This window comes from Pristiophorus japonicus, chromosome 9 (assembly GCF_044704955.1).
Source record: "Pristiophorus japonicus isolate sPriJap1 chromosome 9, sPriJap1.hap1, whole genome shotgun sequence".
Lineage (NCBI taxonomy): Eukaryota > Metazoa > Chordata > Chondrichthyes > Pristiophoridae > Pristiophorus > Pristiophorus japonicus.
In genome coordinates this window covers 92,170,181-92,193,939 of record NC_091985.1, presented here as the reverse complement: position 1 = coordinate 92,193,939, position 23,759 = coordinate 92,170,181, and the positions used below count along the sequence as shown (strand labels likewise).

General features: G+C 45.8%; 2 protein-coding genes across 4 annotated transcripts in view; one reads left to right on the top strand and one right to left on the bottom strand.

The window, feature by feature from the left end:
* Window positions 1-3,533: 3,533 nt before the first annotated feature.
* Window positions 3,534-8,236, bottom strand: LOC139273134 (ubiquitin-ribosomal protein eS31 fusion protein). Its single transcript, XM_070889573.1, has 5 exons — window positions 8,032-8,236; window positions 7,057-7,111; window positions 5,514-5,599; window positions 4,660-4,791; window positions 3,534-3,715 (listed from the first exon to the last, which is right to left on the bottom strand). The coding sequence occupies exons 1-5, from the start codon at window positions 8,077-8,079 to the stop codon at window positions 3,566-3,568; spliced, it is 471 nt and encodes a 156-aa protein (XP_070745674.1). The 5' UTR covers window positions 8,080-8,236; the 3' UTR covers window positions 3,534-3,565.
* Window positions 8,237-8,655: 419 nt separating this feature from the next.
* Window positions 8,656-23,759, top strand: part of LOC139273133 (clathrin heavy chain linker domain-containing protein 1-like) — a 170,878-nt gene continuing 155,774 nt past the window's right edge. For all 3 annotated transcript variants that reach the window (XM_070889571.1, XM_070889570.1, XM_070889572.1), the window contains exons 1-2: window positions 8,656-9,015; window positions 20,366-20,553. In XM_070889571.1, coding sequence (XP_070745672.1) covers window positions 8,824-9,015; window positions 20,366-20,553 — 380 coding nt within the window. In that variant the 5' untranslated portion in view covers window positions 8,656-8,823. The remainder of the gene's footprint in view (window positions 9,016-20,365; window positions 20,554-23,759) is intronic.

Here is a 23,759-nt window from a genome sequence, read left to right as displayed (position 1 = left end):
GTTACAGGTAAGGGTAGCAAGTGCAGTCTATGGAGAGATGTTACATAGGATGTGCATCTTCCATTGATACAGATGCACCAATTTTAATTATATATGCCCATGTTGACAGGCTATGCTTCCCAGTTTTAAAGCCATTAATGCAAGTAAAACTGGTCTCTGGGACCTTTGTTCATATCGTGTCAGTTGAGAAAAGCCTCCTCTATCTACTTGCTGAAAGTACTTGCATTTTACATCGCACCTTGTGTCAATTTGTTTCACATGAAAATATCTTGAACTGCAGGCAAAAACAGCAACTATTTTGTGCACAGTAATAAATGAAACATAAAAAGTAGGTGCAGGAGCAGGCCATTCGGCCCCTTGAGCCTGCACCGCCATTCAATAAGATCATGGCTGATCATTCAACCTCAGTACCCCTTTCCTGCTTTCTCTCCATACCCCTTGATCCCTTTTGAATATGTCTAATGGACTGGCCTCAACAACTTTCTGCGGTAGAGAATTCCACAGGTTAACCACTCTCAGTGAAGAAGTTTCTCCTCATCTCGGTCTTAAATAGCTTACCCCTTATTCTTAGACTGCGACCGCTGGTTCTGGAACTCCCCAGCAACGGGAACATTTTTCCTGCCTCTAACCTGTCCAATCCCGTCAGAATTTTATATGTTTCTATGAGATCCAATCTCATTCTTCTAAACTCCAATGGATACAAGCCCAGTTGACCCAGTCTCTCCTCATGTCAGTCCTGCCATCCCGGGAATCAATCTGGTGAACCTTCGCTGTACTCCCTCAATAGCAAGAACGTCCTTCCTCAGATAAGGAGACCAAAACTGAACACAATATTCCAGGTGTGGCCTCACCAAGGCTCTGTACAACTGCAGTAAGACCTCCCTGCTCCTATACTCAAATCTTCTAGCTATGAAGGCCAACATGCCATTTGCCTCCTTCACCGCCTGCTGTACCTGCATGCCAAACTTCATGACACCCAGGTCCTGTTGCTCCTTCCCTTTTCCTAATCTGTCACCATTCAGATAATATTGTCTTCATGCTTTTGTCACCAAAGTGGATAACCTCACATTTATCCACATTATACTGCATCTGCCATGCATTTGCCCACTCACCTGACCAAGTCACCCTGCAGCCTCTTAGCGTCCTCCTCACAGCTCACACCGCCACCCAGCTTAGTGTCATCTGCAAACTTGGAGCTATTTCATTCAATTCCTTCCCCTAAATCATTGATGTATATTGTAAATAGCTGGGGTCCCAACACTGAACCCGGCGGCACTTACATTAGTCTTCACTAATCTTTTTCTCTTCACATATCTATAGAAGCTTTTGCAGTCAGTTTTTATGTTCCCTGCAAGCTTCCTCTCATCCTCTATTTCCCCCCTCCAAATTAGACCCTTTGTCCTCCTCTGAATTCTAAATTTCTCCCAGTCCTCAGGTGTGCTGCTTTTTCTGGCCAATTTATATGCCTCTTCCTTGGATTTAACACTATCCCTAATTTCCCTCGTTAGCCACGGTTGAGCTACTTTCCCCGTTTTATTTTTACTCCAGAAAGGGATGTACAATTGTTGAAGTTCATCCATGTAATCTATAAGTGTCTGCCATTGCTATCCACTGTCAACCCTTTAAGTATCATTTGCCAGTCTATCCTAGCCAATTCATGTCTTATACCATCGAAGTTACCTTTCCTTAAGTTCAGGACCCTAGTCTCTGAATTAACAGGGAGAGTGACTTAAAGAATTCTACCATATTATGGTCACTCTTCCTCAGGGGCCCTCGCACAAGATTGCTAATTAGACCTCTCTCATTAAACACCACCCAGTCTAGGATGGCCAGCTCTCTAGTTGGTTCCTCGACATATTGGTCTAGAAAGCCATCCCCAATACACTCCAGGAAATCCTCCTCTACCGCATTGCTACCAGCTTGGTTAGCCCAATCTTTTTGTAGATAGAAGTTGCCCATGATAACTGCTGTACCTTTATTGCATGCATCCCTAATTTCTTGTGAGATGTCATCCCTAACCTCACTACTACTGTTTGGTGGTCTGTACACAACTCCTACTAGTGTTTTCTGCCCTTTGGTATTCTGCAGCTCTACCCATAAATGAACAGTGCTGCTGGTTAAAAATCTTGGCAATACCAGAAGAACTCCTATTCTCTTATCAAAAGTCATGAGATCTTGAGGTTTTCCTCCATTTTCATTTTAAAACCAGTCCAAACAATACGGCCCAGGCTTTGAGATATGCAATAAATTCAATTGTTAAATTTAACACCCATAGCAATTAATAACCAGTACCAATGTTATCTTCAAGTAAAGAATAGGACTGAAATGTGAATTACACAAACCGTTTTTAAAAAAGTTTTAGAAAAGCAATCAAGAACACATGCAGATTAAACGAACCAATATGCAAGATAAATTAGTGGCATCAGGGAATCCAGCCTACATGCACTCAGCTACATGCTTAGGGCATCTTGATCTGAAAAGATGCTGAAGGACATTAACCTTTTAATGAAGTGGAAAGTGAAACTGAATACAAATTGAGCAACATTGGTCAAATTCTTTTACCAATTTGAATTACCAGCATTGAAATTAATCCTCCAAAGGCCCACTGGTTAAAAGCAGCATGGCACTAATATACACGGTTGGAGCTTTATACTCTGTTGAATGAGCTCATCTCAGCCAGGGAAACAACTGACAGTCTTCATTGTGAACCATTTTCCATACCTCAGGAGCCTACTATCAGCAAGGGCAGACATCGATGACGAGGTCCAACACCGCCTTCAGTGTGTCAGTGCAGCCTTTGGTCACTTGAGGAAGTGTTTGAAAACCAGGACCTCAAATCTGGCACCAAGCTTATGGTCTAACCCACCCTCCTATATGGAGGAGATATGAACCATATACAACAAACATCTCAAAGCGCTGGAGAAGTACCACTGCAAGATCCTGCAAATCCAATGGGAGGATAGACACACCGTCAGTGTTCTCGCTCAGGCCAACATCAAAGCACTGACCAGCTCTGTTGGGCAGGCCACATTGTTCCCATGCCAGACACGAGACTCCCTAAGCAAGCGCTCTACGTGGAACTCCTACGCGGTAAGCGAGCTCCAGGTGGGCAGAGGAAACATTTCAAGGACACCCTTAAAGCCTCGATAAAGTGCAACACCCCCAACACCTGCGAATCCCAGGCCCAAAATAGAAGCAGAGCATCAGAGGGCGCTGAGCACCTCGAGTCTTGTTGCCGAAAGCACGCAGAAATCAAGCGCAGACAGCAGAAGAGCGTGCAGCAAACCAGGCTCCCCACCCACCCTTTCCTTCAACCACTGCCTGCCCCACTGTGACAAGAGACTGTAATTCCCACATTGGATTCATTGAGTGGAAGCAAGTATCCCTCAATTCCAAGGGACTGCCTATAATGATGAGACTTAAATCAAGGTACTGTAAACCGGAGATTACCTGTGGAATTTTCTATGGCATACCACACCAGCATGCTCCTTCAAAAAGGGGAATACTGAATTGAAAGATTTCAACACCACCAATCATTTTCCATCATAGTTTATTAAAATCATAATTATGCATCTTCAGCCTTGTTGAAGCAGTATGTCAGACAGCACTTCCCACAGTATTGCCTGTTGAAGTGACTGGCCATGAACACACCAGCACCACACTCCTCAGAAGGACACTCGCGTCGTAGACGATAGATTTTCCCATATTCATCAACCTATAAGTAGAAACAAAGTGCTTAATTTCAGCTTAATTTGTGCAGAGACTTTCATCTTCGTTAAAAATCTCAGTCCTGTATTAACTGGACAAAAACCACAAGTGAAAGGGAGACGGCCAAAGGATCCTACTGAGCATGGGTCCATAATTCAAGGACTTCTTGCTGTACAAGTAGAGTGCTACAATAGGTTTTTCGAATTCATTGAGATCGAGCAATGTGTCTCCAACCAGCCACTACAAGAGTCCCAAAAACAAAATTTGGACTGTCGAATCCACCTAATAAGCTTTTGTCATCTGCCCTGACATCAACATCAGTGACTGTCAAAAATATTTTTTATTGATATTGCTCATTAAGTTTCTTGGGACATTTGCTACATTAAATGTAAGCACTGCCCCTCAGCATAAAACAGCTCCAAATGTGCAATTTAATTCAAAATTCAGATTGGCCAAAAGTGTCAGAAATGGAAAGGCGACACTGAAATAGATGCGTATATTTCAGATGCTGCAGTGCAGAGGGAGTTCTGTACAGCAATTTCGTTGAACTCATTGGGGGCATTTTTAAACAGTTTTAAAAACATGTTGAAGATGAGGAATTGTTTTATATTTCACAACCATTGTCCTGTATATTAACAAAGAGTGCAGAGATTAAGATCGCCACTTTTTCCTTCCACACAAACATGGAACCAAGCACCATATTTTGGATTCTAATACAATGCAAGTGAGAGGCTTTAAAAAAAAAAACTTCAATTTACTCTCTTTACATAGTGCTCAGCAACTGGGAAGAAAAAAAACACAACAACCTTTATGTGCTGGAAACAGGGCCGCTGTACTATTTTTGAGCAAGGACTTAAATGATAAGATGTGCTTCTAAGAAAAGCAGGCTTCCTACCAATTTAACATTGAAGGAAATGCCAACTCCGTTAACATGGCCATCCAAAGCATTACCTTGTAATATTTAAGGACAGCAAGCTTGACCTTCTTCCTCTTATGCTGGTTCTTCTTTGGAGTGGTGTAAGACTTCTTCTTCCTCTTCTTGGCACCACCACGAAGTCTCAGTACGAGGTGTAGAGTTGACTCCTATTGAAAAGCATCATGTTACTTTTGTGAAGTATGAAGTGTAAACTGCCATTTGTTCTGATGCATAAAGCATTACTCAAGTGCAGTAGACTCATTACCATAGGCGGTCCATCGAAACAAGGATGACTTACTTCCATGCTAAAAATAAGGACGAGTTCACAGGTGTTTTAATGAAGGACCCGAACTACATCCTGAAGGGTGGAAGATGCCTGTGCGGGCATTTAAAAAAAAAATGTGGGGTGGCCGTTGCACACCAACCATCACACGGGCTTGACAGAGCTAAGTCTTGGTCCAGTGGCAAGGATTACCCAAAACTGGAGACCAGCTCTGCTGCACGGACCTAGTGCGCACACGTATCGCAGTGTGGGCTGGTCCGTGCTGCCCCGGCCCCGATCACGTCCCTCCACTCCTTCACCCCGACCTCGCTGCTCCTGCTGTATCTGCCCACGCTCCAATCACAGACCTGGACCTTGACGCCACTCTTCACAGCCGTCGCCCTCCTACACCAGCTTGCGCTGTACCTTGCAGTGGCATGCCTCCACGCGGCCGATGGCAGCCGCTCCTTTTATGGCCCCAACCTGTCGCTTATGTTCCCTCACAAGTCAGGGCCTCCATGCTGCCCATGGCCGCCGCTCGGCGCTCCTTTTATGGCCCTGACCTGCCGCTGATGTTCCCTCGCAAGTTCACAGATGTATTCAAGCACAACATAAATGCGAACATACCTTCTGGATGTTGTAATCAGAGAGCGTACGGCCATCCTCCAACTGTTTGCCAGCAAAGATCAGTCGCTGCTGATCAGGAGGAATACCTACATTAAAATGCAAAAGGAGGGTTTAACTAAACCAGTCTCATCTTACCGAAATTTAATATAGATAATGATGCTACATTTAGTCAGAAAGGCTGAAATCTTCCAAGTCAATAAATCATCATGTGAGCAATTTTGCAGTCTAGGTCCATGGAATGATGCAGCTTCATTACCATGACCTCAAGCCAGCCTTTCAAGTGACAGCTAGAGACCTTTGAAAGTGACACAACTATTACACGTAAATATATAATGAGTACAAAAAAAAACTGCCTTAGCAGATACACTGAATTCCATTCAGCCCACATACAAAACTCTTGTCAATTCCTTTCCCCCTCCACAATGTGTGTAACTCGACACTTAATTGTCAATTAGGACGACAATTAATCAGAAATCAATTTAACAAAAATAACCCCTTTTTAAAGGGGCACAAAGAATAAGTGAGTAAAAACTGGTAGATTTAAGCCAATAAGCAGAGCAGCCTTCCCCCATTCCTCCAGGAGGTTCAGAGAGCTGTGGCAGATCACAGCAAATGAGTGGTGGCAAGACTGGATAGGAAGAGAAGAGTACAATGGAAAGTGATGTACAGATTGTCAAGCTAATGAGACTTGAATGTACATATAAATGACTCACATTTGTAATAAAACATGTAGTCCTTGCTCAATAGTACTTTTGATTACTGCATTGTACGAGATGCTGTCTTTGAGGAGTTTACAAAAGATCACATGGCTCAATTTATCTTTCAACCAATACCACAAAAGCAGACGAACTGGTCATTCATCTCATTGGCAATTATGGGATATTGCTCTGTGCAAATTAGCTGCTATATTTGCATATACAAGTAACTACTTGTAAAAGTAATTCATTGGCTGTAAAGTACTTTAAGACATGGAGACTGAAATGCACCACAAATGCTAATTATTTTCAGATTATAGAAGACAAATCATATATTTTTTTTTTTAGAGACAATAGTCAAAATCACTATGCTGTTCCATGAAATCACCATGGAGCACCCAAGTGTAACTCCAACACAAACAAGAGTAGTGACACCATAGTGTGAATTCCTAGTAATTCTCCACTCCAGAATTTTGCTTAGGTGGAAAATGTGATGTTTATTTTTTTTAAAATGATGCTTTGAATAAAAAGAACACCTGACTTATCCTCCAGTTTATGATGAGTGATCATGAGTTAAGGTGTATTTGTACACACATTCTAAAGTAATCACTTCATCATTATCCTGGGATTCCATTATTGTTACTTAACATGAGTGACTTGCTATCTGATTTTAAAAAGGGGTTGGACTTGAGCATGGTTGAGATCAGAAATTCAGCAAGAGGGTGCAAATCACATCCCAGCGCATTGTTCTGAATTGTATTTCCAACTGTAAATCTTAAGGTCTTGGAAGGCTAGGTCAGCCTTTTCCAAGGCAATGGAAATTAAATTCAAGATCAAAACTATCATACCTTCCTTGTCCTGGATTTTAGCTTTTACATTTTCTATAGTATCCGAGGGTTCAACCTGTAATACAAAAGCACACAAAGCTTTCAATATAGTGTAAAAGTGTCACTTAAAAATATTTTAGAAGAACTATTACTATTCTGAGCACAGTATTTAAGTGCTCAGGTTTGACATCTGCTCATCATTGGAACCAGATCTCAAAACAAGCTACATTTTCCATTTAAAATATTAAACAATAATTGTCATTGTCTTCTCTCGGGTTAGTGCCCATGGCTGAGAAAATCAACTTGAAATGAATGCTAACGTCAGAGGCAATCCTTTCAGGCAACTGTAGGTTGAGTATCTCAGCTCAACCAACTTGGAAGGAGGTCCCCCAACTACTGAGGCGAGTACAAGTGGCCAGAAGACTTGAAACGCTTGTTTGGCGTTTTGTAGATTAAATATGGGAAATAGTAAGGATTGAAAGCAAAATATATTTGACGCTTTATTTTAGTACAATAAATTAGAATACTGCAGTATAACGTTAACTCTTACATAATTTTAAATGTTTCAAGTAAAAATGTGCACTGATCTATAAGCAAGACACAACTTCATGTTACTGGAAATTAAGCAAGTCATGTTAAGACTATAACTAAACCCGGGAATCGGTTTATGGCGCGCATGCGAGAGGCTTTGGCCAGGAAACCCAGTTTGCGATCTAATCCTTATTCCTCGGAAGAAACTCAATTACTGATACGCAGCCATTCCAGTGGACAACCACTGCACTAAAACCTTCATTCACGAGTATTTGAGGCCTTCGGATTGGCACAAACCGGAGAACGCGCGGCCTCGGGTACGGAACATATATTAACAGCAACGTTAAATTGTTAATTTTAAAACTCGGTCATTTACAAGTGTCGTTTCCACTTGAAACTTCACCCAGGCGCTGGGAGTAGGCCTCCAGGCAGCGCCTTCCTGCCATACCGGCCCGGCCGACTCACCTCGAGGGTTATTGTTTTCCCAGTTAGGGTTTTCACGAAGATCTGCATTTTTCAAATTCAATCGATCTACAGGTGGACGAAGAAAGAACGCACGCGTTAAATGTGACCCAAGGCAAGTGATGGTGTGTGAAATGGCCGGAGCTGCTCTCTCCCGCACCGTTCCCTCAGCGGTCGAGCGCCCAAAGAGGGCTTGCCGCCTGCGCCACGGGGTTTTCCAAACCGGCAGCACGGGGGAGTTGGCCAGGTCACGCCCTGTACAGTGCGCTTTAATTTTTAAAAAACATGATCTGTTTTTCCAAGCGTTGATAAAATATCAAAAGTTTCAAAGTGTGTATGTACGTGAAACTGTTTGGTTTTAATCATCTTATTTAGGATGAAGACGGCCAACTAGTCGCACTGCATCGTGGGAATCGCCGATCTAACTAACGGTAAAATGCAATCTAAAAGTTAATATTTTTGTTCCACTGAGATTTGTAAACAAATACTTTGGCTTCTATTGAAGAAAAAGTAAATTTGATTATTAAAAAAAAAACCTCTCTGAGTTCCCGAAAGACCGGCCGGTTTGGAACTACGTTTCCCAGAAGGCACCGCGCGGCGGCGTCCCTAGCAACCGGTCACCATGGAGACGGGAGAAAGTGCTGGAAACACTGCACGGGTCAGGCAGCGTCTGTGCAGGGCGCGATAGAGCGAAGGGTAGCTGTGAGCCGGAATAATGTGAAGTAGTGAGTGCCACAGGCTGGCTTTCCGCAGTGACGGGACAGTCTGCCCCGGCACCGGCGGGTGTAAGTTCAAATGGCGGGCGGACGGGTTTCAACAGCGGCTCTGGGCAAAGCTCAGGCGATCCCACCCATTCCCAGCGTAGCCGACCGAAAGCTCCTCTGCCGCATTCGCGCACACATCAAGACCGAGACTGGCGAGCTGGGCTGCCCTGCCCAGGGACCTGATGAGCAGCGCTACATTATTTACAGGAATGTGTTTGACAAGGTAGGAAGGGCCGGACCGCATCTGTCGCAATCAACGTTATTTGTTTTTTTCCTCAGGCGGAAATAATTTAACTGAACAGATCGAGTAGAGGAACATTACATGGGGAGTGACAGTGGCAGTGGCTCGGTGGAACAAGAACCTCTGTAATGTCTCAGGATGGCACCATCCGCTCCGCCAGTGCTCTTGCTGCCCCATGTCAGCCCGCCAGCCCAGACTGCTGCCGCCCATGCAGAGGTGGTGCACTTTACAACCGGCCACTGTACGCCCAGAGTCGCTGCAGCTCGTCCTGCAAGACCATCTGCAGTATCCCTCACAGAAAGTCAGTAGTCTTCCATCAGCTATGCTGCAGCGACTGGGATAGCACTGCGCAGGAGCACTAGAGTAGGAAAAGGTACACGAAAGACAGGCACTAAGGGAATGCACAAGGATGATTAGTTGACATTAATTTGATTTGCATTTGATAAATTTATAAATTATGTTTGAAATGTGTATTTTATGGTGGCTCTCATCAGCTTTGTGCCCAAGAGGAAATTGTGCTGTTCCGTGACAGGGATAGAAACATAGAAAATAGGTGCAGGAAAGGCTATTCAGCCCTTCGAGTCTGCACCACCATTCAATAAGATCATGGCTGATCATTCACCCCATTCCTGCCTTCTCTCCATACCCCTTGATCCCTTTAGTCGTAAGGGCCATATCTAACTCCCTTTTGAATATATTCAATGAACTGGCATCAACAACTCTCTGCAGTAGAGAATTCCACAGGTTAACAACTCTGAGTGAAGAAGTTTCTCATCTAAGTCCAAAATGGCTTACCCCTTTATTGTGTTCCTAACACAGATGAGACTGCACACAGGGAGGTTAAAGTAACAGTGACCTCAGTCTTTAATAAGACACTCCAGAGTGAGGAACAGGCCTTAGGGGCCGGCTTATATACAGTGCTCCCAAGGGATGCTGGGATCCCTTGGGATTTCAGGAGATTAGCTCTCTTGTGGCGGAACATGGGAGTGCATGCTTCACAGATACACAACATCACTCCCCCCTCCAAAGTCAAAGTGAACATTATTTAGAAAGTGAGGCGGTCGGGAACCTTTCTTTCCCTGGTGGACCACCTCGGTACAAATGTCTGTTCTGATGTGTTGGCTGTGCCCTCGCTGGGCTGGCGTGTTGTTGGCCCTGCAGGGCTGCTAGGTGAGCCTGGGCTGTTGGGCGTGATGGGTTTGATTTCCTGGTCCGGCGTGCTGTCGTTGATCCTTTGGGTGTGTGTTGAAAAAGGTGGTGTCTGCTGTGGGTTGTTCAGGGCAATCTGTGAACTGCAGCCTCGTTTGGTCCAGGTGCTTTCTGCAAATTTGCCCATTGTCTAGTTTGACTACAAACACCCTATTCCCTTCTTTAGCTATCACCGTGCCCGCGATCCACTTGGGACCATGTCCATAGTTTAGCACATACACAGGGTCATTCAGATCAATTTCCTGTGACATAGTGGCGTGACCATTGTTTACATTATGTTGCTGCCACCTGCTCTCTACCTGATCATGCAGGTTGGGGTGAACCAGCGAGAGTCTGGTTTTAAGTGTCCTTTTCATGAGTAGCTCAGCCGGGGGCACCCCTGTGAAGGAGTGGGGTCTCCTGCGGTATCTGAGCAGTACTCGGGACAGGCGGGTTTGGAGTGAGCTTCTGTGACTCGTTTAAGGCTCTGTTTGATGGTTTGTACTGCCCTCTCTGCCTGCCCATTGGAGGCTGGTTTAAACGGGGCCGAGGTGACATGTTTGATTCCATTGCGGGTCATGAATTCTTTAAATTCGGCACTGGTGAAACATGGCTCGTTGTCACTGACCAGTATATCAGGCAGGCCGTGGGTGGCAAACATGGCTCTCAGGCTTTCAATAGTGGCAGTGACGGTGCTTCCCGATATTATTTCACATTCAATCCATTTTGAAAAAACATCCAACACCACTAGGAACATTTTACCGAGAAACGGGCCCGCATAGTCGACATGGATCCTCGACCATGGTCTGGAGGGCCAAGACCACAAACATAGTGGTGCCTCTCTGGGCAGGTTGCTCAACTGAGTACATACGCTGCATTGCCATACACAGGACTCTTAGGTGCAGCCACCACATATGGGGTCTGGCTATCGCTTTCATCATTACTATACCCGGGTGTGTGCTGTGGAGATCGGAGATGAACGTCTCCCTGCCCTTTTTTGGTAGCACTACGCGGTTACCCCACAACAGGCAGTCTGCCTGAATGGACAGCTCGTCCTTTCGCCGCTGGAACGGCTTGATTGGTTCTTGCATTTCAACGGGGATGCTGGCCCAGCTCCCATGCAGTACACAGTTTTTTACTAGGGACAGCAGAGGATCTTGGCTGGTCCAAGTCCTAATCTGGCAGGCCGTGACAGGTGATTTATCATTTTCAAACTCTTCCATGACCATTAACAAGTCTGCGGGCTGCGCCACCATCAACAAGTTTGCAGGCTGCGCCATTTCCACCCCCGTGGTGGGCAATGGTAGCCGACTGAGAGCATCCGCACAGTTCTCGGTGCCTGGCCTGTGGCGGATGGTGTAGTTATACGCTGATAGCGCGAGTGCCCACCTTTGTATGTGGGCTGAGGCATTAATATTTATCCCCTTGTTTTCAGCGAACAGGGATGTGAGGGGCTTGTGATCGGTTTCCAGCTCAAATTTGAGGCCAACAGGTACTGATGCATTTTCTTTACCCCGAACACACACGCTAATGCCTCTTTCTCAATCATGCTGTAGGCCCTCTCGGCCTTAGACAAGCTCCTGGAAGCATAAGTGACAGGTTGCGACTTCCCCGCAACTTTAGCTTGTTGTAATACACACCCGACTCCGTATGACGATGTGTCACATGCTAGCACAAGTCTTTTACACGGGTTATACAATCCAAGCAGCTTGTTGGAGCATAAAATGTTTCTGGCTTTCTCAAAAGCAATTACTTGTTTTTTTTCCCCACACCCAGTTCTCACCTTTGCGCAATAACACATGTAGGGGCTCTAAGAGGGTGCTTAACCCCGGTAGGAAGTTACCAAAATAGTTGAGGAATCCCAGGAACGACCGCAGCTCCGTGATGTTCTGTGGCCTGGGCGCGTTCCTGATAGCCTCTGTCTTGGTGCCTGTGGGCCGAATGCCGTCCACTGCGATCTTTCTCCCCAAAAACTCCACTTCTGTTGCCATGAAGACGCATTTCGACCTCTTCAGCTGCAGCCCTACGCGATCCAGTCGCTGGAGGACCTCCTCCAGGTTTTGTAGGTGCTCGGCGGTGTCCCGACCCGTGACCAATATGTCGTCCTGGAAGACCACCATGTGTGGTACCGACTTGAGTAGGCTCTCCATGTTTTTCTGGAAGATCGCTGCAGCCGACCGAGTTCCAAATGGGCATCTGTTGTAGATGAACAGTCCCTTGTGTGTGTTGATGCAGGTGAGGCCCTTCAAAGACTCCTCCAACTCCTGCGTCATGTAGGCCGAAGTCAGGTTGAGCTTGGTGAACGTCTTGCCTCCTGCCAGCGTCGCAAATAGGTCGTCTGCCTTAGGTAGCGGGTATTGGTCCTGTAGCGAGAAACGATTAATAGTTACTTTATAATCGCCGCAAATCCTGACCGTGCCATCACTTTTGAGTACTGGAACGATCGGGCTGGCCCACTCGCTGAATTCCACTGGGGAGATGATGCCCTCATGTTGCAGCCTGTCCAGCTCGATTTCCACTCTCTCCCTCATCATGTGAGGTACCGCTCGCGCCTTGTGGTGAATGGGTTGTGCTTCTGGGACCAAGTGGATCCGCACCTTCGCCCCGGAAAAGTTTCCAATGTCTGGCTCAAAAAGGGAAGGAAATTTGCTCAGAACCTGGGTACATGAGGCCTCATCGACATGTAATAGCGCTCGGATGTCATCCCAGTTCCAGCGGATTTTGCCAAGCCAGCTCCTTCCAAGCAGTGTGGGGCCATCGCCTGGGACAATGCAGAGTGTCAGTTCGTGCACTGTGTCCTCGTAGTTGACCTTGACCATGGCGCTGCCCAGGACAGTGATGAGCTCTTTGGTGTACGTTCTCAGTTTCGTGTGGACGGGGCTCAGGGCTGGTCTGAATGCCTTGTTGCACCACAGTCTCTCAAACATCTTTTTACTCATGATAGATTGGCTAGCGCCAGTGTCCAGTTCCTTGGCTACGGGTAAGCCATTCAATTTTACGTTTAACATTATAGGTGGACATTTCGTAGAAAATGTGTGCACCCCGTATACTTCAGCAGCTGCCTTCTCTCTCTCAGGCTCGAAATTGCTTTGATCCACCATGGACCGATCTTCCTCTGCCAGGTTAGCAGGTTTTGCAGAGCTTGCAGCTCGTTTGCAAGCTTATTGGAGGTGCCCCATTGTTCCACAGCTCTTGCAAACATGTCCTTTGAAGCGGCATGAATAGGCTGAATGGAAGCCTCCACAATGCCAACAAGGTATGAATTGCCTTGCATTCATCTTTTGTTGGGGACTCTGAGTCACCTGAGGCCTACTGGCAGTTGCAGACTCATGGGTTCTGCCATGTACATTTCTGCTCGCAAACACAGTTCCAGTTAATTTCTGAGCATTGCTAGCACTTGTGTGCTGAGAGATTTGTTTGGTGTTATCACTGGTGGACATAAACGCCTGTGCTATCGCAATGGCCTTACTGAGGTTCGGTGTCTCTACAGTCAAAAGTTTTTGTAGGATGGTCTCGTGGCCAATGCCCAATACAAAAAAGTCTCTGAGCATTTGCTCCAGGTAGCCATCAAAATCACACTGTCCTGCAAGTCGCCTTAGCACGGCAACGTAGCTCACCACTTCCTGACCTTCAGATCGCTGGCACATGTAGAACCGATACCTCGCCATCAGCACGCTCTCCCTCGCGTTAAGATGCTCCCGAACCAGTGTACACAGCTCCTCATATGACTTATCTGTGGGTTTCACCGGAGCCAGAAGATTCTTCATGAGGCTGTAGGTCGGTGCCCCGCAGACTGAGGAGGACTGCTTTCCTTTTTGCAGAGCTTCCTTCTCCATCCAGCTTGTTGGCTACAAAGTACTGGTCTAACCGTTCGATTTAGGCTTCGCAGTCCTCACCCTCCGAGAACTTCACCAGGATGCCCACTGCATCTTTGCATTGGATTCGTATTCTCGTCGCCAGTTATTGTGTTCCTAACACCGATGAGGCTGCACACAGGGAGGTTAAAGTAACAGTGACCTCAGTCTTTAATAAGACACTCCAGACTGAGGAACAGGCCTTAGGGGCCAGCTTATATACAGTGCTCCCAAAGGATGCTGGGATCCCTTGGGACTTCAGGGGATGAGCTCCCTGGTGGCGGAACATGGGAGTGCATGCTTTACAGATACACAACACCCTTATCCTAAGACTGTGTCCCCTGGTTCTGGACTTCCCCAACATTGGGAACATTCTTCCTGCATCTAACCTGTCCAGTCCCGTCAGAATTTTATATGTTTCTATGAGAGCCACTCTCATCCTTATAAACTCCAGTGAATAAAGACCCAGTCGATCCATTCTCTCCTCATATGTCAGTCCTGCCATGGTAAGATGGGGACGTGGTGAGCAACAGGGATCTTGGCTTTCCTACTCTAGAACCGGAGTCTGTTGAGGCGCTCACGGACAGCCCGTCTGGAACGGGGATGTGCTGCCTATCTCCTACTCCTCTTCCTTTTCCTTGTCTTTTCCCTCTACCTCCTCCCCTGAGGTGGTCACAGAACCAGTGGTGGCAAGGGCTGCACCCTCAGAATGGCCTAGTTGTGGAGCATGCAGCAGATCACCACAAAATGGGACACCTGGCGAGTACTGGAGGGCTCCTCCCGAGCGGTCAAGGCAGCGGAACCATTGATTTAGCACCCCGATGGTCTGCTCGATGAAGTTCCATGTGGCAACGTGGCTGTCATTTTACGACTGCTGGCCACGAGTGGCGGAGTTGTGGAAGGGAGCCACTAGCCTTGCATGAGATCACCAGCAGCAGGTCGGGGCCATAAAAGGAGTGGCGAGCAGTGGCCCGAGCAGCGTGGAGGCATACTACTGCAGTGCAAACTGGTGCAGGAGGGGACGGCAGCGAAGAGTAACGTCATCAAGGTCCAGATCGGTGATTGGCGCATGGGCAGATACAGCAGGAGCGGCGAGAGACTGGAGAGGGTCGTGATCGGGGCCGAGAGGTGTGAGTTCGGGGCCAAGAGCCCAGGGGCAGCACGGGCCAGCTCACACTGCGATATGTATGCGCAATAGGTCCATGCAGCAGAGCAGGTCTCCAGTCATCTTGGGTAATCCTTGCCACTGGACCAAGACCTAGCTCTGTCAAGCCTGTGTGATGGCTGGTGTGCAGTGGCCACCACACGTTAAAAAAATCCATGCACAGGCATCTTCCAACCTTCAGGATGTAGTTCAGGATCTGGAATTTTAGGTCCTTCATTGGAACACCTGTGAACTTATCCTTTTTTGGCATGGAAGCAAGTCATCCTCGTTTTGAGGGACTGGCTATGATGGTGGGTAGAGCGTATAGCCCTTGTCTCTGAGCAGCCACCGTCTGATTCGAAGTGGTGGCTGGAAGATTGCTGGCACAACGGACTGACGCAAGATGAAGGCATCATGACTGCTGCCAGGATACTGGGTAATCACCATCATGATTTGCTGGCCGTGGTCGCACAACAACTGCACATTAAGTGAGTGGTAGCCTTTGCGGTTATGGAACATCTCAGGATTGATGTGCGACACTCGCAAAGCCACGTGTGTAGCAATGTACCCAGTAATTTACTTTGGTTGCATGTCCCCTTTAAGGGGCTGCGCGGCCCATTCACAGTTCCGTGCATGCATGGATTTTAACATTACAAAAGCCGGTCCTGGCTGTGCGAGACTTGCCAAGAGCTGTGTGACCGCGCAGCTTATAGAGAACGTTGGTGTGCAGTCGATGGTGCCCTGCACCATGGAGAAGCCCAATATCCTGACAAAGCCACATGCGCTTCCTCCTGCTTCTCTTCAGAACTAAGACAATGAAGTCTGTTCTCCTGGGGTACGGAGCCTCTGTGACTTCCCAGATGCAGCGAGGAATGGCGAACTGGGAGATATTAGCTATGTCACCTACTCCAGATTGGAAAGATCTGCTGGTGAAGAAATTGAGGGCCACGGTGACCTTGAGGGCCACCGGAAGCGCCATTGTCACGTTGCTCTGAGGCTGCAGGTCTGGTTGCAGGAGGTGACAGAGGTCTGAGACTGTGACCGCCTCCTTGGTGAAGCAAGCCTCCTAATGCACTACACCTGGCTTAGGTGCAGGTAAAGAAGAAAGTCTTGCATTTATATAGCGCCTGTCACGACCATCGGATGTCTCAAAGTACTTTACAATCAATGAAGTACTTTTTGGAGTGTAGTCACTGTTGTAATGTAGGAAACACGGCAGCCAGTTTGCGCACAGTAAGCTCCCACAAACAGCAATGTGATAATGACCAGATAATCTGTTTTTGTTATGTTGATTGAGGGATAAATATTGGCCAGTACTCCCTGAAGACCCTAGGTGGGTAAAGCCTGCTGAGAACCTTCCTGCCTCTCGTCCTCCTCCCTCTGTGAGCAGTTTGTCCTCTTCTTCGCTGTCTCTGCTCCATCCCCCTCCCTGTCATACGTGAGGGGGACTGCAAGTAGAGCCCCCATGACTGGGAGCAAGTGGTGTGAGCAGAACTCTTTAAATGAGAAGCAAGGCATTCTCCACTTGCAACAACACTCCCTGTCACCTGAACTTACACAGAGCCATTAGAAATGAACAAGCAAGTCAGCTGCAAGTTGTTGATGATCCCTTTAAATAGTGTTGTTGGAACTCTTTCCTGCTGCTAAGCGCATGGTCATCTGGTTAAGATTAGAAGAGGGTGTTAAATGGAGTGGCGCCATTCAAAATGGCAGATCGTGCGTTAAATCAGTGTTTCACACTCATTGACGTAACAATCTACTTCATCTAAATATCTGCAGCAAGCGGAGACAATGGCAGCGCTACCGACCTGCCCAAAATGTCACCCGCCTCGCGAACTGCTGGAAGCAAGTACGCTGCCAGTTTTTCTTCCAAACCAGCCTTAACAGCTGGTGTTAAAGGCACCAATTTCGCGGTTCTTGTAATTATATAACGTCTTTAACATCGTAAAACGTCCCAAGGCGCTTCACAGGAGATTTATCAAACAAAGTTTGACACAGAGCCACATAAGGAACTATTAGGGCAGATGGTCAAAGAGGTAGGTTTTAAGGAGCATCTTAAAGGAGGAAAGAGAGGCAGAGAGGCTTAGGGAGGGAATTCCAGAGCTTAGGTTCTTGGCAGCTGAAGGCACGGTCACCAATGGCGGAGCGATTAAAATCGGGTGTGCTCAGGAGCCCAGAATTGAAGGAAAGCAGATATCTGAGGTTTTCAGGGCAGTACTGGAGGAGATTACAGAGATAGGGAGGGGCGAGGCCTTGGAAAGATTTAAAAACTAGGATGAGATTTTTACACTCAGGACTTTGCTTAATCTGTAGCTAATGTAGGTCAGCGAGCACAGGGGTGATGGATGAATGGCACTTAGTATGAGTTTAGACACGGGCAGCAGAGTTTTGGATTACCTCAAATTTAGGAAGGGTAGAATGTGGGAGACCATCCAGGAGTTGCTTTGGAATAGTCAAGTCTAGAGCTAACAAAGGCTGAGGCAGGGGCGGAGTTGAGGGTTTCAGCAGCAGATGAGCTGAGGCAGGGACGGAGTTGGGCGATGTTACATACGTGGAAATAGGCTATCAGTGATGGTGCAGATATGTTGTGGTCAGAAGCTCATCTCAAGGTCAAAGGTTGCGAACTGTCTGGTTCAGCCTCAAACAGTTGTCAGGGATAGGTATGGAGTCGGTGGTGAGGGAACAGAGTTTGTGGCTGGGGCCGAAGAGAATGGCTTCTGTCTTCCCAATATTTAGTTGGAGGAAATTTCTGTTCATCCAGTACTGGATGTTGGATATGCAGTGTGACAATTTAGAAACAGTGGAGGGGCTGAGAGAGGTGCCGGTGAGGTAGAGCTGCATGCCGACAGTGTACATGTGAAACTGATGCTGTATTTTTGGATGTTGTCGTGAGGGACAGCATGTAGACGAGAAATAGGAGAGGACCAAGGATAGATCCTTGGGGTCACCAGAGGTAACAGTGCGGGAGCGGGAAGTGTATTGCAGGTCATTCTCTGTACAGAATAGAGAAACACTGTATACAGAGTAAACATATATAAAGAGTAGAGAAACAAATATACAGCGAGTAGAGACATATTACATATACAGTGTAGAGAAACATATACAGCAAATAGGGAAACATTAAGGCCTGGAATTTGCAATTGTAATGACAGTGAAACTGCCATTACTGGGTAAAACTGACAGCAACTTCTGTCATCCGCACATGCACAGTTAAATGTAGAAATCTGGAAATTGCTGTCGGTGATACCCTGCTCCAACACCAACAAATTGTATTTATATAGCGCTTTTAACGTAGCCAAACGTTCCAAGGCACAAGAGTGATATCAATAAAAACAGTTATGACACCTAGCCACAGAAGGAGATATCAGGACAGGTGATCAAAAGCTTGGTCAAAGAGGTAGATTTTAAGGAGCATCTTAAAGGAGGAGAGAGAAGTAGCGAGGTGGAGAGGTTTAGGGAGGGAATTCGAGCGTTTAGGGCCAAAGCAGCTCAAAGCACGGCCGCTAATGCTCCTCCACAGGATGCGTGATTGTGGTCTTCGCAGATGCAATCAACACAGAATTATTGATTTGATGTGAACTTTAAATTTTGTATGCACTATTCTTGCTGTAAAAAAACATTGAATGAGGTGTAACTGAGTTTTTTTAATGGTATACTAAATCGTAATTACTGCTGAAAATCCTCTCTGGCCCTGAAAAACAAATTTTATAAATGTGGAGTGTCATTCCCTCCATCCATGATAAAAATTTCATGATTTTTAAAAATAATAATTTTTTAAAAATTTAAAGTTTGTTTATGATATTTAAGTTTCTATCTTAATCCCTTGTTTATGTCCCAATCTTTATTTCACTTTCTTTAAAATGATTAAAAAGTGATTTATAATCCATGCTTTTTATTTCCTGGCTTGCTGTCTGAGAATTCTTCAATCTGATTGGCTGCTAAGCCTGCTTGATGAGTTCACTGTTCCTGGATGCCACAAATCCCCTATAGATGGAGCCAGATTCAAAGTCATTTTATTGGTCTTTTCGGCGCAATTCCCCCCCCCCCGCCCCCCCGCAACTGATATCGCCATAACCAGCATAAAAGAGCGCAGAATTTTAAGCACAAATTGAGTTCAGCGCCACTTGAGTTTCCGCAATCTTTTGCGATAGTTTTAAAAACATCACGCCAGAAGCAGGCCCCACCCACAAAACTGGCTACACCTCAGGGTGAATTAATCACTATTGGGAGTTTCCGATAACTGCACTAAGTTGCAGGACTTTGATGAGGCTCCAAAATTAAGCTGGATCTTTTGGGCGCAAGGACACTAATAGGTACGTTTTGAAAGGTTTTAAATTAATTTAAAAAAAATTTGCTAAGGAACTGACTACTGCATTCCAATCGACTAGAAAATAATTTTGTATATTTTTTTAATAGTCATTTTCAGTAATTTAAAACCAGGTTATTCACAGGTGATAGATTGACACTGTGATTTAAAATGCTTGCTTTTTGTGATAAACCTATTTTCAGCTGTATTAATCAAACTGTAGCAAGTTACCAATCTTAAATATATCAAGGAATTTTTTTTAAAGCAAAATTTTCTTTAAAATGTTGTTTTAAAATATTGCCAATTGCGCTGATTCACAGCAGATTTTGTGTTCGGCGATATGCAAATAAATTTGAGCAGAAACCGGGGAGGGGGGGAACCACTTTTCAAAACGGGCGCAATTTATGGTGCATTTTGCCCGGGAGTCGTCGAGTGCACCCAAAGTGGAAATTACCCCATCGTGAGTAGAGAAAAATATATAGAGAAAGAAAAAAGAAAGAGAGACATGCATTTATATAACACCTTTCACGACCACCGGACGTCCCAAAGCGCTTTACAGCCAATGCAGTACTTTTGAAGTACTGTTGTAATGTCGGAAACGCGGCAGCCAATTTGCACACAACAAGCTCCCACAAGCAGCACTGTGATAATGACCAAATAATCTGTTTTTAGCGATGTTGGTTGAGGGATAAATATTGACCAGGATACCGGGGATAACTCCCCTGCTTGTAAAGAAACTCTATATATACAGTGAGTTAAAAATGAAATTTATGGAAGATATATGAAAGTGTTGTATGAAGTATGTAAAATATTTCTTTATTTTATTTTATATTTACATAGGTCATTGAGAATACAACAGCCTACAAAAATATACTCACATCTATCAAACAGGAGTACGAGAAAAGCATCAATATTTTACACAAAGGGCAAGCAGATGCTCTGTTTCTGCAGAGGATGTTGAAATCAATGGCTTCTGAGCCGATTACTTACGTTGCTTACAAGAAAAGGGCCAGTCAGCTTCAAAACAAGTAGGAAAGGAATCCTTGGTGGAGACCTTGTAGCAGCTATAGTAACTTACCAGTCTTCTTTGTTGTGTTTTACAATGTTTTGATGTTTCAAACAGTAGATGGTGACATCGCTTTATATAGAAACATGATGCAGTGTTTGACTGCACTTCCTTGTTCGTCAGGGCAACAATAAAAGGCTTATTTAAAGAATAAATTAAAATATTAATTTTTTAGACAATTGCAATAATTATAAAGATTTTAAGTAATACATTTTACTAATTTCAAAATATAGGTATTCAAAAAGAGTGCAATGTAACTTTTGAGAGAGAATATATGTCATGGCTCTGAAATTGCACGGGGGATTTGCCGGTCTCCTGCTGTAACTTTGGCAGGAGATCAGTGGAACCTGCAAGAAAAGTAGAAACCTGTTTGTACCAGATCTCTGCCATTTCTGGAAGTTTCCATAGGGTGTTGTAAGGGGTGAAACCTCTGCCTGTCTTTTATAAAGTAAGTGACAGATGGGGTGCACCAGGGACAGGAGCAAGGACACCTAAGCTGGAAATCTCACTCATGAGCCTCAGTCAGGACCCAGCATCGTAGTACTGATTGAGTTGAGGCGTACTGACCTCCATATGTGGATGGACTTCCTGGTGAGGTCCAGGCTAGCCAAATAGCCTGGATCCCCAAAGAAGTATGAATTACAAATAAAATAAAAAATCACAGATCTTGTTCAGGAGCCGACAGGACCAGTGCTGGTGTTCAGGTGTGGTCTATGTAATCAGGCTAGCCATGGACAGACAGGGGGATGCTGGAGTTTCTAGTAGGCATGGGCTGCAGATGCAGAAAATGCACCCAAAGTGGTGCTTGCACCTGTCTGCCTCATGCCAATGAAGTACCCTCCAACTAATCTCACAAACTACAGCAGGTTTAGTGTTGGAGGGAACTGTTAGGTGAGATCCCAGCCCTTTAGCTGGGATCATGACAAGTAATTTTGACGTAAGTTTAGATGAAAACCTATGGCTGAGTTTTCCGGGGTGTTAGCGGGCGAGAGCAGTGGCAGGTTGGTGGGAAAGTTGTTATTTTTGATAGCGGGCCGGGAAACCGCTGTAATCTTGCTCCCATGCGCCTTTCCCACAGGCGCGTTTGTCATCGTGGAGCCGACCAGGCAGGCAGGAGGGGGACACACCCAGTTGACATCATTATCATGTAGTTGACAGGCACTTAAGAGCCTTTTTCACTTACTTTTTACATTTCCCTGCATGGCCCCAGGATTCACACAGCTTGGGAACTACACCTGTCAACCTGAGGCGTGAGTTCCGTGGCCATTGATCCAGCACATTACTTGACAGCATGGAAAACAAACCAAAATAAAAACTTGTTGATTACATCAGCTAAAAGATTGGTGGAGATTCTGTTCTACTTGAAATGCTACTGGTAAATGTTCATTCAGAAATTCCTGAAGGGATGTAAGTGCTACCCTGGTTGGTGAGGGAAATATATTTTCACTGGCCATTCTCCACAGTTCCAACTCAACATTAATTACAATGAATTGATCTGCACTATAAAAATTACATATACCATTTAACTCTTTTGGGTAGTTTCTGATCTGGGTTTTTCTCACAGTATATACTTTAATTGTCCAGTTTCATTAAATTAACTCATCAACCGTAACAATTTCATTCTCATCACTCATTCCACTGGTTCAATTTGCTTTCAGTCCCTAAATATGCCGATTTAATTTTTCAGTCTGAGAATTTAGGGTGAATTTCTGCAGAGGTTCTCCCATTTGTACATTGTTAACTTCAACGGAAGAGCTGCAGAAATCCCAGAAACACATTCTAAGCACCACTTACACTGTTTGTCAGGGATTCCGCAGCTCTTCTGCTTAACATGCATAAGATTGTAAATCCACCTCTTTACAATTACTGTTAAAATCTGCTTAATTTTATGTATTACCTAGACACACACATCTTTTATTTGTATGAGTTACTGATACAAAAGTTTATATAGAGCTAGATTTTTGGCTCATTTGCGCCTCGGATAGCGCCCCGGTGCTATGCCAAGCGTCCAGGCTTTAGCACCCGGCTGGAAGATTCGGCTATTGGTTTGCTCTGGCTCAAAAACTTACTGCCCCGCCCTTCATTTATAGCATGATGATGACGTCAATCGTCGTGCAAAGCTGCCCTATCACCCCGGTTGGAACTTTCGGCCTTAGCACCTCATTTAACACCCGCCCCAGGAAATGCCTGAAAAAACCAAATGCTCCCAGGGTGCAACAGATGCTATTGCCAGCATATTTAAACGGAGGCTGGAGAATCTTACATGACAGATACGGTTGCGCGCAGAACACTGCAACTGGCACTTTTATGTGCCATGACACTTTGCCTACAAAGTCAGTGCGCGATTTCAGTGGGGGCAATACTAGATCACCAGCATATCATGCTGGTTGCTATTGGCAGGCAGCTTCAAGCTGGAAGAAGGAATCTTGGCCATGTTGGGCCACGGATTCGAAGAGGTCGCAGGCGTATAGGGAGGAGGCCTTAACCCTCACGGGTTTAGAGGGAACATCATTCATACCTCCAGCTCTCTGAGGTGCTGTGCGTTAGAAGGCAGTGCTTCCGAAAAAAAGTGCTTACAGAGATATGCCAGCTCCTATAAGCAGACCTACAGCCTACCAGCGCCAACAGGGCTGCGCTGCCCGTCGAGGTGAAGGTGACTGTGGTGATGCCCTACTATGCCTCCAGCTTCTTCCCAAGCAGCAGCAAGAGACATATGCAGCATCCCTCAGCACGCTGCACATTGGTGCATTTGCCAGGTTGCAAGGGCACTGTATGCACGCAGAATGGACTTCATAAAGTTCCCAATGATCAGGGACAACCAGAATGAGAGGGCTTTATGGTTTGGAAGAATTGCAGGCTTCCCCAAGATTCAAGGAGCCATTGACTGCACACATGTCGCCTTGCAAGGAATCAATTCACAACGCAGAGGTTTTCAGAAACCGAAAGGGATACCAGTCCCTAAACGTACAGCTGGTCTGCGACCACATGCAGCACATCCTCACAGTAAATGCCCGCTATTCAGGGAGCGCACATCATCGTGTGTGAAAGCAGTGTGTCACGAATGTTTCAGCGACAAAGACAAGGGCAGGGCTGGCTGATCGGGGACAAAGGTTACGGCTTGGCCACCTGGCTCATGACCCCCCTTCGCAGTCCCACCACAGAAGCCGG